The sequence below is a fragment of the Bos indicus genome, chromosome 5, assembly GCF_029378745.1.
Source record: "Bos indicus isolate NIAB-ARS_2022 breed Sahiwal x Tharparkar chromosome 5, NIAB-ARS_B.indTharparkar_mat_pri_1.0, whole genome shotgun sequence".
NCBI lineage: Eukaryota > Metazoa > Chordata > Mammalia > Artiodactyla > Bovidae > Bos > Bos indicus.
In genome coordinates this window covers 110,282,517-110,295,619 of record NC_091764.1, presented here as the reverse complement: position 1 = coordinate 110,295,619, position 13,103 = coordinate 110,282,517, and the positions used below count along the sequence as shown (strand labels likewise).

The 13,103-nt window shown below is 60.6% G+C and overlaps 1 protein-coding gene across 1 annotated transcript; it reads left to right on the top strand.

Moving 5' to 3' along the window:
* The first annotated feature begins 168 nt into the window (after positions 1 to 168).
* On the top strand, positions 169 to 11,054 carry SOX10 (SRY-box transcription factor 10). Its single transcript, XM_019961782.2, has 4 exons — positions 169 to 394; positions 908 to 1,428; positions 6,297 to 6,565; positions 9,106 to 11,054. The coding sequence occupies exons 2-4, from the start codon at positions 992 to 994 to the stop codon at positions 9,807 to 9,809; spliced, it is 1,410 nt and encodes a 469-aa protein (XP_019817341.2). The 5' UTR covers positions 169 to 394; positions 908 to 991; the 3' UTR covers positions 9,810 to 11,054.
* The last annotated feature ends 2,049 nt before the right edge of the window (positions 11,055 to 13,103 follow it).

Below are 13,103 nucleotides of genomic sequence, written 5' to 3'. Positions count from 1 at the left end.
GGCCTGGGGGCAGCCAGCAGCGCAGGGAGCTGGGGTGGGGGGGCCTGGCAGAGGAGCCCAGAGTGTTGGGGATGAAGGAAAGCGCTGGAGGCTCCACCTTCTGCCCTTCCCTCCCTCCCCTCCCCCTCCCCCTCTCCCCCCTCCTTCCTTCCCCAGCCCTCGGCAGCAGCTCAGCGCTCAGTCAGTCTCAGGCTGTCCGGCCAGGGTGGTTGGTGGTGAGGATTCAGGCTCCGTCCTGACAAGGCCCGTGGCCTGAGGTTCGGGGGCCCCCAGCCCCTCCCAACCAGCCCACCAGCGTCCCCCACCCCCAGCTCCCGAGCTGGACCGCACACCTTGGGACACGGTTTTCCACTTCCTCAGGACGAGCCCTAGACTGGAGGAGAGGTCCGAGGAGGTGAGTGAGTGCGCAGCCCGCTCCTCCCTTCCCGGGGCCCAGGCCTGGGACCCTGCGGTGGGGCGTGGGGGGGCGTGGGGCTGAGAGAAGCTGACACCCGCGTCTGCCCCCAGCCCAGTTCCTCTTCTAGTCCCCCGTCGGGGGGCAGGCGGAAGGGAAGAAGGAAAGGTGAGCGAAAAGGTGGGAAATTCCAGGAGCCAGGATTAGAGCAGAAGAAAGAGTCCGTTTTTCTTCCTTTCCATCAACAAACCTCCACCCAAGAGGAGGTTTAAAAAAAAAAAAAAAAACCCGAACCCACCCACAGCAAGAGGCGGTTGGAACCAGGTGGGGGGAGACATGGAGGCGGGAGCTAAGAGGCCGAGCCCGGGTCTGGCATGTGCGCGGGCCCCAGGGCTGCGGTGGGTTTAGGGGCAGCCTGCCGGCCCCACCTTGGGACTGTGCCTGAGTCGCGTGCCGGGCCGCCGTCGGGGCTGCGCGCAGGCCGCCCATCGCGCCCTCCTTCCCGTCGTCCAGGTGAGCGTTGGACTCTTCGCCAGGAACCCGGCGGCGGGCCCCGGGGAGGCGGCCGAGGCGGCGGCGGCGGCGGCCGGGGGCGACATGGCAGAGGAGCAGGACCTGTCCGAGGTGGAGCTGAGCCCCGTGGGCTCCGAGGAGCCGCGCTGCCTGTCCCCGGGGAGCGCGCCCTCGCTGGGGCCCGACGGCGGCGGCGGCGGCGGCGGCGGCTCGGGCCTGCGAGCTAGCCCGGGGCCCGGCGAGCTGGGCAAGGTCAAGAAGGAACAGCAGGACGGCGAGGCAGACGATGATAAGTTCCCCGTGTGCATCCGCGAGGCCGTCAGCCAGGTGCTCAGCGGCTACGACTGGACTCTGGTGCCCATGCCGGTGCGCGTCAACGGCGCCAGCAAGAGCAAGCCGCACGTCAAGCGGCCCATGAACGCCTTCATGGTGTGGGCGCAGGCGGCGCGCAGGAAGCTGGCCGACCAGTACCCGCACCTGCACAACGCCGAGCTCAGCAAGACGCTGGGCAAGCTCTGGAGGTGAGCGCCCCCGACCCGCCTTCGGAGAGCTCCCGCAGGGCCCTCTACCCGGGCCCTCTACCTGCGGGTGGAATGGGGCGAGGCGCTCACGGCCTGGGCCCTTCTCCTGGGGCAGCCGCCTCCTCGATGGGACTGGACGGCCAGCTGAGGGCATCGGGCCCACCCTTCCCCCGTACCCCTTTGGGGTTGCGCTCGCGCGGGTCTCCAGCGGCCTAGGCCCCGCTCCCCAGCCCGGGCAGTGGGCTGGAAGGCGCCCCCTCGCGGTTGGAATTCTGCCGGTGACAGGAGCTGGGGCCTGGGCTTCTGGGCGGGGTGGGCGAGAGTGAAGGTGGAAGGGAGGGAAGGCTGGTGGAGGTATCCACACCATAGTCGTCCACTAACCCCATTTCCGCAGGTGCCACTCAAGGGTGCCGCTGCCCCAGGGTCAAGGGGGATGCGAGGGAAACGTCTGTGAAAGAACTGAAGGCCTGGCTGGAGAGGCAGGGAAACTGAGGCAGCCAGGTGGAGAACTGCAAGGCTGAGATGGGGGCAGACAAGGAATTCAGGTCCGGGTCTTTGAAAGGGTGAGGGATGGAGGCCAAGCCGACCGCTGCAGGTCCCTGTCCTACCCCAGCCTCCTCCTCTGCACCCTTCTGAGCACCCCTCCTTCAGACCCAGGGCTTCTTCATCCCCCCCAGGGAAGGGGACGCGTGGAGAGGAGACTCCCCCTCCCACCAGGTCCCAGAGCTGCCAGGCTGGTCTCTTCCCCTCCCTCCCTCTCCCAGTCCAGGCGCCATCTTCCTTTCCAGGGCCCCACCCAGGATTGAGTAACCTCCTACCCCTCCAGCCCTGGAGCTGAGAGCCCTGGCCAGGAGGAAAGGCTGGCCCCTTTCCTATCCAGGGTCCCTCAGAGTCCCATGTTCTCTGGAAGCAGCTCAAACTTTGGGGGAAAAACATACCCCTGAGAAGGAAGTCGGCCTCACCTCTGGTCTGGGGTTTAGGCTGCTCCCTTTTGAATATGTTGTTGACCAGGGCAACGGCACCCCCCACCCCCCAAGAAGTCCTGGGCAGCTCAGAAAGAGAACAGGGGCTCCAGAAGGTGAGAGTCTGCAGAGGTTACCTGATTCCCCACTAGACTGTCCATGAGATAGGCCCAGGAAGGCAGAGGGACCGCCCAGGCCATGTAACAGCTGGTGGCGGAGCCAGGGCCAGAACCAGGTCTCCTGACGCTTCGGCCAGTAGTCTTCCCACACACTATCCTTGGTGACAGAGGTGGGTCACCCCTCCCCTCTAAGACACGATCAGGAGGTTGTGGGATGAGGGCAGAGGAGAGCAGGAACGAGGAGCATCCAAGCTGCAGAAAGTGTCAGGGGAGCCTGCCACCCCTCCCCTTGCCAGCCCCAACACAGTGGAGCTTGGCCTAGAAGGCCAAAGGCTTAAGGTGGTGGAAGGGGCAGGAAAGCCCCCAAGAGACCGAGAGGAATTCGCACCCAGTCCCCTGGGCCTGCTAAAGGCCTGGTGCTTCTTCCCCTCCCCCCTCAGCACTCAGCTCACCCCAGCAGGCCCTGGGCTCAGTGGTCAAACTGCTGCATGGACTCAGAGGGGCTAGCCTTGCCCAGGATCAGAGGTTGAAGCCAGCTCCTCTGCCCAAGGTCCATCCACATCGTGGCAGGGTTTAGCCCAAGCCAGGACCCTTGGTGCCATGGGACAGAGACGAGCAAGTGAGAGACAGAGAACCAGGAGGGAGGCAGACAGGCAGACGGAACAGGCCTTAGGGACCATGAGCAGACCACAGTGTAAGCCCAGTAAGAGCATCAAAGCGAGGATGGACCCCCCCCCCGACCTTTCCCCCACGCTGTTGCCAAGGATTTAAGGTTAGAGCCTCTGTTGTCCCTGTCTGTCCCTGTTCCCCCAGCCCAGAACCCCACGTTGGGCTCCCTCAAAGGGACTTGTTCCTGACCACCCCTCACCTCAGGCTGTGTGCACAGGGGCCCGAGGTGATCCCCAGGGGCCAACCTGAGGGGGGGGGGCACAACCAGGAAAGCAGGCACTGCTTACTCAGGACCCAACCCAGCAGTGGGAGGGTGACCAGACAGTGACAAGGATCAAAGGCTGTGCCAACAGGGAGTGGGCTACATGGATCCTGGGTGGGGACCCTGGAGACCTCTGGACTGGGTTAAGCTAGCCTGCCTCTCCAGGGGCTTCTCCTGAAATCTGTGCGCCCCGCCCCTCCACTGTCTCATGAATCTCAGGCTATCAAGAAGGGGGATGGCTAGCTGGGCAGAACTGGCAATCAGAGGCCCTATACCTGAAAAGAGAAAGACATGCAGATTGTGTGGGACACTGGAAGGGGGTCAGTCAGACGCACCAGCATCCAGACCCTGGCTCGCAAGTGGCTAGGGGAGTGTGCCAACTGCTAACCTTCAACTGCTGACCTTCAGTGCCTGGCCAGGAAAGGCCTGTTAGATGTTGATCTCATGGTGCTGGGGGGGTGGTGTATTGATTGACCCGCCTGGGGAGAATAATTAGAGCCAAGAGACAGGAAAGGTGGGGTCACAGGCTGGAACCTCCCCAGACCTTTAGGTGAGCCCCCACGGGAGCAGGTGGAGTGGAGCCAGTGTGCCCTACTGTGGAAGCCCCCCCCCCCACCAACTGGGGATTCCAGTTTGGGTGGGGAGCCAGCCCACCCCTTACTCCTCCCTGTTCCAGACCTTGGAGACCCAGAGGTGAAGACCAAACAAGGTTTATAGTTAGAGCTGTGGTGACCGAGGGCTAGCGCTGGAGTCAAGCTGAAATTTGGGATTGGGTTTCTGTGGTGGGGGAGGACGGGTTTGGGGTCAGGAAAGAGCCTGAACAGAGCTGAAGCTGAAGGTCTGGGTGCGGCTAGGGTTGGGTTTGGGGGTGAGGTTGGCGTTGGGCTTAAGTTAGGACTGGGGTTGGGGCTGGCAGACCCCACCCCCACCCCCCAGGTAGGTTTCTCTCCAAGTTAGGGTGCTGCTGGGAACTAGCGCTGGGAGGTGCCGACGGGTGCAAGTTGGAGTCTTCCCTCTCGTCTAGCCTGTGCCCCGGCTCGCGCTCCGTGCCCCCTGCCATTTTCTTTCGGATTCACATCCGCTTGCCAGTGGGCAGAGGGCACAGGGAAGGTTTGGGGTGGGAGAGGGAGTGCAGGGTCCCCTGCCATCCTAGGAGCCTCTGTGCCAGGGCCATGGCTGGTTGAGGCACCCCCACGTGCCACCTCCCCTCCTCACCAGGCACCCACCTATGGGCCTGCCCCACCTATGCTGGGCTGGCTAGGGGCGGGAGAGAGGGCGCAGCTTGGGTAAGAAGGGCTGCATCCCACTCCCAGCCCCTGGTGGTCTGGGGTCCCCATCCCATCACTCAGCTAGAGGGGCCCTTGGAGAGAGCTGGGCTGGGCTGGGCTGGGCCGTGGCCCGGGGGGGAGGGCAGCCGAGCAGGCTAAGCTGGAGAGGAATGCCGCTGCCCGCTAGGAGGTGCCTGGTATGACCACCCCCTCCCATCCTGGGCAGGGAGGGCCCTGCCTTCTCCTGACTGGGTGAAGAGGGCGCCCACGGGAGAGGGGGGTGTAGGGGGCAGCTGGAGAGAGAAGCCCTTTGGGCTAAAGGACAGAGCTGCTTCTGGAGAGGCCCTTATGTCTGGGGATCTGGGAATCTGTTTCTTCCCCCTGAGGCCCTCTTCGAGGCATCCTTCCTGCCTTCCTCACCAGGGGCAGCCCAGCTCTGAACTTCCCTGCGGCCCCAGCCCTGGCTGGAGTCGGGTGGGTGGGCGTATGGTCTGCAGGGGCTGCGTTCCACTGGCTGGGCTCAGACTGGAAGAGGGTCTGAATGCCCCCATCTAGGGTCTCGGAAGACAGGAGCTTCCTTTACCTTCTTTCACTCCCTCAACAAGGAGATACGATCTCCCCTTGAGGTGGGGGTCCGTACGTAGTGAGGGGCACACGCATCCTGCCCCCCCTCAGCCCCACCATGCTGGAATTCACAAAAATGACTCCAGAGTTGAGGGGTTCCACTGCAGGTCCTCTTGCCCACCACCTCACAGGCAGCATTAGAATTGTACCTGTTTCTCGAGGTGCTGCCCCCCACCTCCCCCAATCCCCAGGTCCCATGCACAGGGCTTCACAGCCATTATCCTGGCCACTCCCACACCTGGAAGTAGGTATTATCCTCGTTCTATAGGTGAAGAAACTAAAGCTCAGAGAAGTGACTTGCCCACGGTCACACAGCTAGGAAGTAACAGACACTGGGCTCTTCCACCTCACCTTGCCGCTTCTGTTTGCCCATCTTCAGTCCCAGGGAGCTCACCCGCTAACGAGGCATCCAGCTCCACTTGCAGACAGCTTTGAAGAAAGAGTTTTTGGTGGCTCAGACGGTAAAGTGTCTGCCTACAATGCGGGAGACCCAGGTTCAATCCCTGGTTCAATCCCTGGGTCGGGAAGATCTCCTGGAGAAGGCAATGGCAACCCACTCCAGTACTCTTGCCTGGAAAATCCCGTGGACGGAGGAACCTGGTAGGCTACAGCCCATGGGGTTGCAAAGAGTCGGACACGACTGAGCGACTTCACTTTCACTTTTCAAACTGAAGGAAGCTCTATTGTAAGCTCTATTCTAACCCCATCCTCAGGGACTGCCCGGAGCGGCAGGCTGGTTCTTCTCTCACACCCCAGCCCCTGAGAGGTTTGGGGGCAGAGATGGCTGCCCTCGGAGGCTGTGGTGCCTTAAGCTCACATCCTCCAGTCCCTAGACCAGGCAGCACAACTCCCACCCGGGACCCTGCCCGCCAGGCTCCCCCAGCCCCGAGGCCTCGTTTCTTCCAGGGCAGGCGCTCACAGTGGCCCCTCTGCTGTCTCCCTCACCCCAACCACCCCACCCCAGGCTGCTGAACGAGAGCGACAAGCGCCCCTTCATTGAGGAGGCCGAGCGGCTGCGGATGCAGCACAAGAAGGACCACCCAGATTACAAGTACCAGCCGCGGAGACGGAAGAACGGGAAGGCGGCCCAGGGAGAGTCGGAGTGCCCAGGCGGGGAGGCTGAGCAGGGCGGCGCGGCCGCCATTCAGGCCCACTACAAGAGCGCCCACCTGGACCACCGGCACCCGGGCGAGGGCTCCCCGATGTCAGACGGAAACCCTGAGCACCCCTCAGGTGAGCCTGGGGCTGGGAGCTCGGGTGGGAGGAGGCTGTGGGCAGCGGGGAGAGGCAAAGGGTGGGAGGACCTGAGACCCGAGGCTAAGGGAAGGGCTGGCCGGGCTGAGTCGTGGCCCAGCTGGGCTGCAGGGGCCCAGTGGCAGTTCAGAGGGGGTTCAGGGGTCAGGGGAGGCGGCTGGGCAAGAGGGCTGTGGCCAGGACTGCTTAGAGGGGCACTGGTTCGGGGTGAAGAGACCCGTGAAGGAGGCCAGTGGGTCAGTTACACCAGAGAAAGGTGGGACAGGACGATTCTGAGAAACAGGAGGGCAGACGGAGGACAGCGCCTTGCCTTTCCCCCAGTCTGACGGGGGAGACACGGCATGTGACATTGAGCACATGGCCTGGAGGAGCCAGACGCGGGGCATCCTGTTTCGTTCTTATTGGTGATGAGCGCTGCTGCTGCTGCTAAGTCACTTCAGTCGTGTCCGACTCTGTGTGACCCCATAGACGTCAGCCCACCAGGCTCCTCCATCCATGGGATTTTCCAGGCAAGAGTACTGGAGTGGGGTGCCATTGCCTTCTCCGGGTGATGAGCGCAGCTACCGTTAATTGAGCACTTACCGTGTGCCGGGCTCTGGGCTACTTGCTTGGTGTGCGTTAGTGCATTCAATCTGTCTCAACTGTGATGCAGCAGCCGCACTGCCTGCACTCAGACCTCAGCTGTGTGGCAGATCACCCTCATGCTACAGAGCAGACTCTACAGAAAACTGAGGGTAACTTGCCACGTAGCTGAGGGCTCCAGGGCCTCCGCTGGCGCCATAGCTACATCCCTTGTGCTTTAGCATACAGGACACCGTGCCTGGGGCCAGGCATATGGCCCGTGTCAGTGAGCAGAGCTCTGCCTTCAGAAGACACACTCCAAGTCCTTAGTGCCAGACCTGGAAGCAGACACCAGGCGTCCAAACGAGACGCCACGGTCCCTGGAGCCTCCTGTCGCCTCCCATGGTCCCTGGTCCCTCAGGAGCCCACATTCTATAGAGGGATGAGCAGTGATGAAAACATGTGAATTAAGTACAGGAAGAATCAAGGGCATGACCTCTGGGGAGGAGTCACCCCCCTGTCCCCCCAGTCAGTCTCCAAAAATATCCAGCTGCCCACCAGACTCTGGTCAAGGAAAGCTTCCAGAAGGAGGCCATGTCCTCAACTGCTTGGTATCATCTCTATTTTACTGATAAGGAAACTGATAAGGGAAGATAGGGGGTCTGCCCAGGGTCACACAGTGACAGAGCGAGAATTACTCAAAGTCCAGACGCCTTGGCCAGCACAGGACTCAGCACTGCCTCTGGTCTGATGGAGGCGGCACAGGCCTGCCCTCAAGGAGCACCTGGCTTGCTAGACCATGAACACGTTCTTTGTCCGACGGGATCCCCCGTCCAGCCATCCCTCCCTAACACTGCTTCGGAGACTCGGGGGTATACACACACAAGACCCTGGACAGTGCACAGAACCAGCTCACTCTATTACTGTGGGCCTGGCTTTCTCTTCCCCATAAACAGCCCCGCTGCTCCTCCTCCCCAAGCCCTTCCCCACGTCCCCAGGGCAGGGCGAGCGCTTCCTCCGCTGGTCTCCTGAGCCCTTCACCCATCCCTCACCACAGCACCTGTGATACTGCCCCCAGCCCTGGGTGGATCCCTGGACCCCCCACCCCAAGACCAGGAGCTTGTGCAGACAGGAACCATGTGACTTGTTTGTATTCCCCTATGCTTGGCAACCGTGTCTGGCACTTAGCGGTGCCCCCTAAGTGTTTGCTGAATGGACCTGGGAAAGGGCAAACGGGCAGACGAAGGAACGGGGTAGCACAGGTCACTCGTGTCTGTACTTTCCTGGAAGGGCAGGGAGAAGGCAACTGGAGGAGAGTGGGCCGCGCCGTGCGTGATGGGAGCTGAGAGCGTGGTCGGGGGCGCCGGGTGGGAGGGAAGGTTTCCTTGAATAAAGGGCACTTGAGGTGGCCTTGGGCGGAGGGATGGGGTGGGAGGTGACACATCGCCATTCGGGGCCCGGGGTGGCGGAGGTGTTCAGATGAGCCAGCCAAAGTGATAAGGGCTTGAGAGGTGAGCAAGGCGGGCAACCAGCAGAGGCCGAGTGTGCTTAAGAGAGAGCGGGCAAGCCGGGGCCTATGGGCCAGACCCCATCGGGCTGCACAGCTGAGGAGCGCAGGAAGGGCAGCCGACTTCAGCTGGTATGAGGAAGAACCTTCCAATGGGGACAATGGAAACTGTGGGAGGGGGCGGGGGTGAGAGAGGGGAGTCCTATCCTGGTAGGAGAAAAGACTCATTCCTAGGACTGAGGAATTTTGTAAATGACTGGACATCAACCCAAGATCATTACATAGCCAAACACCACCGCAGGCCACCCCGAACACATTAAAACATACAAGGCCATGCCGTGATGGATCCTCAGCCTCCCAGAGGCATTGCATCTGAAAAGTGAACCATCAGCCGCTGACCTCGGTTCCTGCTTCCTCTCTCTCTCTCTCTGTGTCTCCCTTCGCCCTCTAGGCCAGAGCCATGGCCCACCCACCCCTCCGACCACCCCAAAGACAGAGCTGCAGTCGGGCAAGGCAGACCCCAAACGGGATGGGCACTCCCTGGGGGAGGGCGGGAAGCCTCACATCGACTTCGGCAACGTGGACATCGGCGAGATCAGCCATGAGGTAATGTCCAACATGGAGACCTTCGACGTGGCCGAGTTGGACCAGTACCTGCCGCCCAACGGGCACCCGGGCCACGTGGGCGGCTACTCGGCAGCCGGCTACGGGCTGGGCAGCGCCCTGGCTGTGGCCAGCGGACACTCTGCCTGGATCTCCAAGCCTCCAGGCGTGGCTCTGCCCACGGTCTCGCCGCCTGGCGTGGACGCCAAAGCCCAGGTGAAGACGGAGACGGCGGGGCCCCAGGGGCCCCCGCACTACACCGACCAGCCGTCCACCTCGCAGATCGCCTACACCTCCCTCAGTCTGCCCCACTACGGCTCCGCCTTCCCCTCCATCTCCCGCCCCCAGTTTGACTACTCTGACCATCAGCCCTCAGGACCCTATTACGGCCACTCGGGCCAGACCTCCGGCCTCTACTCGGCCTTCTCCTACATGGGGCCCTCGCAGCGGCCCCTCTACACGGCCATCTCTGACCCCAGCCCCTCAGGGCCCCAGTCCCATAGCCCCACACACTGGGAGCAGCCGGTATATACGACGCTGTCCCGGCCATAGAGGGGGGCCCCCCACCCCCGTCAGCACCCATCTTGCCCTGCCCCTTCCCCCAGCCCTCGCGCCCTGTTCCTCGCCCATCTCAGGCCCGGTGGCGGCAGAGGAGGAGGCTGCAGAGGCTGACAGCTGAGGGGAAGGCCTTCTGTCTGGCTCACTGCCTTTGATGACCCCACCCCGTCCTACCCAGGCTCCGGCCCAGGCACAGGCCTGGGCTACTCGGCTGGGCAGAGGAGAAGGAGGTAGCTTGTTGCCCCTAAACCGAAAAATGAGGGGCTGTACCTTCCCCCCCAGGAATGACCCTCGATCCCAGGATCTGAGCAGGCCCCGCCTACCCTCCTCTGGGAGGGTGAAGCACCCAGGGTCGGTGGGATGGGAATCGGAGGCCTGGCCACCCCTGTGCCTGTGTTTCCTCTTCCGCGAGGAATAGGGGGTCTGACCTAACCTGTGCACCCAGGCCACGTGTCTTAAGAGCGCGGCAACCAGAAACCTGCGTCAGGGACTACTGGGGCTCCATCTGCCCCTGGGTGCGGGGCGCTGAGGACAGCTTTGAACCTCCTCAAGGGAGTGAGGGTGGGATGGGAGCTCAGAGGGAGGTCTCCTCAACCCTTCAGTGCCCCCTGCCCTCCTGAACACAGGAAGGAATTGGCACAGAGGTCCTCAGATCCATTTCGGTGCCAATAACCTCGTTCTTTGTCTAATGGAGCAAAAGGGCCCAGGTCCCACTCCAGGACAACCTCCCTACTTTGAGGCACACCCAGGACGTGAGGAGGCCGGGACCCCAGGAAAGGATTCGGAGACAATTCACAGAGCCTTCCTCCCGGCTCCCACCAGCCCCTGCCCCCCAACCTCCCCAGGCTCTGTGGTCCTTGCGCTCTCAGCCCCAGCTCCTTGGGCTTCCCAGGGAGTTAGAGCTGCTCAGGCCCAAACCCTCGGCTCCAGGGGGGACCCAGGGCCCAGCACCCTGGTTGCTGGCAGCAGGCTGAAGACACTAAACTCCTGACATGTACATGCTGCCCTGGCCTTTCGCCCTTTGCCTCCCAGTGGTATTTGAATAAAGTATGTAGCTCTCTTCTGCCCCCATTTTCCTATTCTGCAGCCCTCCGCCCCCAAGTCCACATGTAACTCATTACTGCCCCCCTCTTATTTATCTCAGTAGCTCCCTCTGCCCCCCTCCCCTCTGCTAGGTACTCCAGCCCCTATTAACTCTGCATTAAGCATTCCACATAATAAAATTAAAGGTTCCGGTTACCTGCTTGGTGGGCCTGACCTGGTCTCTTATCCCTGCACCTCTGCTTCCTCAAATGCTTTCTGGAAGTAGCTAGAGGGTAGAATGCAAAGGACAGATAATCCACGGTCCCCTATCTCACCCAGTGCAGTAGCTCAGGACAGCCGGCATCACAGTGGGGTCAGCGGGTGCTCAGAACTGAGGCCTCAGGCCGGAGCTGTGCCCCCAGCCCAGCTGTGTCCACACTGCAGGTGGGCCACTTGCTGACTCAGGTGGGACTCCGCCTGAGTGCCTTCCAAGCAGCCCATTCTCGCCCAGCAGAGAAGGGGCCTTGCAAAGACTTCAAGGAGCAAGTATGTGAAAGGTAGATCAGGTCTGTCTTGCTGTCTGCAGTCAGTAGGCCTGGTCCTTTAGGACGGGTGGGTGGGCCTTCTCTCTTGCCACCTCCCCCAGCAACACACACACAACACAGGTCCACACCAGGATCTAGCAGCTGCCCATGTCTAAGTATAAACTAGGATGGCAGACATAACCATCTAATCCTTTGGGGCTTCCTCCCCAAAAGCTCTTTGCTCAGCAGAATTCCAACCTGCACTCTGGGACCTGGGGCTCCTCCACCTCAGGGACAGGGGAAACTTCTTCTCCACGCTCCATCGATGGACAGCTCTGATGGCTGAAGTCTCCCCTTCCACCCAGTTCATAGTGACATTAATAGCTCCCATGTACTGAGTGCTCCCTGGGTGAGTGCTTTACATCCTTCTGGCCAATGAGGGAGTGAGTCCAATTGTTATCCCCATTTCCCAGATGGAGACTTGACGCTTTGAGAGGTGGGTGCTAAGAAGTGCTGGTACAGAATCTGAAACCAGCTGACTCCAAACCTTGCACCCTTAACCATCGTCTCTTCCACCTGCCCGATTTCCAATTGTAATCTGAGGCTTTGCTTCCGTCATGGCTCCAGACTGGCATCCCTAGATCCAGTATCCATTTCTTCTATCTGTGGGCCCCAGCCCCTCACCTCCTAGTCAGGACCTCGGGTAGGGAAGGGGGCACCAAGAACTAGCCCAGTCCTCCAGGGTGGCCAGACTGCCACCCGGAAGCTGTGTCATGCAAGCTCCTCCGGCCACTTCGCCAAAACTGCTGGCTCCCATGAAGCGTAGCGGTAACTACAAATCCTTCCTCTTGGAGATTAAAACCTGCAGCCAAGTTGGGCCACCCTGAACTACATACAAGCGGTTTTCTGCTGCTTGGCTGATGTCGTTGTGTTGTAGATAAATGCAGGATTTTTTTACTGGTCTTGAACAGATTTCATCTTTTTGCACTTGACCACTTCCCCACCTATATTAGATCCTTTGGAATTCTGAATCCAATCTATAGCTCTCCTGAGCTTCATGTTTGAAACTTGAATATCCTCATTCAGGTTACTAATGAAAAAAGATTGGAATGAGAGAGACAGACCCTGTGTCCACCACCAAAAACCTCTCCATCCATTCTATCGTCTATACTCGTAAAGCTGTCAATTCTGAATCTAATTGTCACCCTGCAGTACCTGCTTCTCCATCACAGCCACACAGACTGCCTAATGCCTTGTTCAAATCAAGGTTCCCTGTATCTGTGGCATTCCTCCAACCTACCAGGCCGGTAACCATTGGAAAAAAGAAAATTCGGTTCACTTGGTGATATTCTTAGAAACCCTATGCAAGCTTCAGAGTCTTATTATCCAAGTGCTCTCAAATATGCAATAGCCTATTCTAGAATTTCGTCAGGGGGTCAATCAGTTCTGCACTCCTACTTCTTACAACCTCCCTTTTCCTCTATTGAGAAGCAGGACATCAGTCCATTTCTAGCCTGTCCAGTGTTTCCTATGTGCTCCGTGGTCACTGGGATTGTGGTCGTGGAGCGGGCAGGGCAGGTGGGAGGGGCTACATCAAGATGAAATCACCACCTGCATGACCTCAACGAGACTGGAGAGTCACTGGGGATACAGGAGGAGAGGGAATGGTCCACAGAAGTCAGAAGACCGGGCTTGTGCTCATGCCTTAAACCTGAGATTCCCGAGGAGCTCGGGCCTCAGT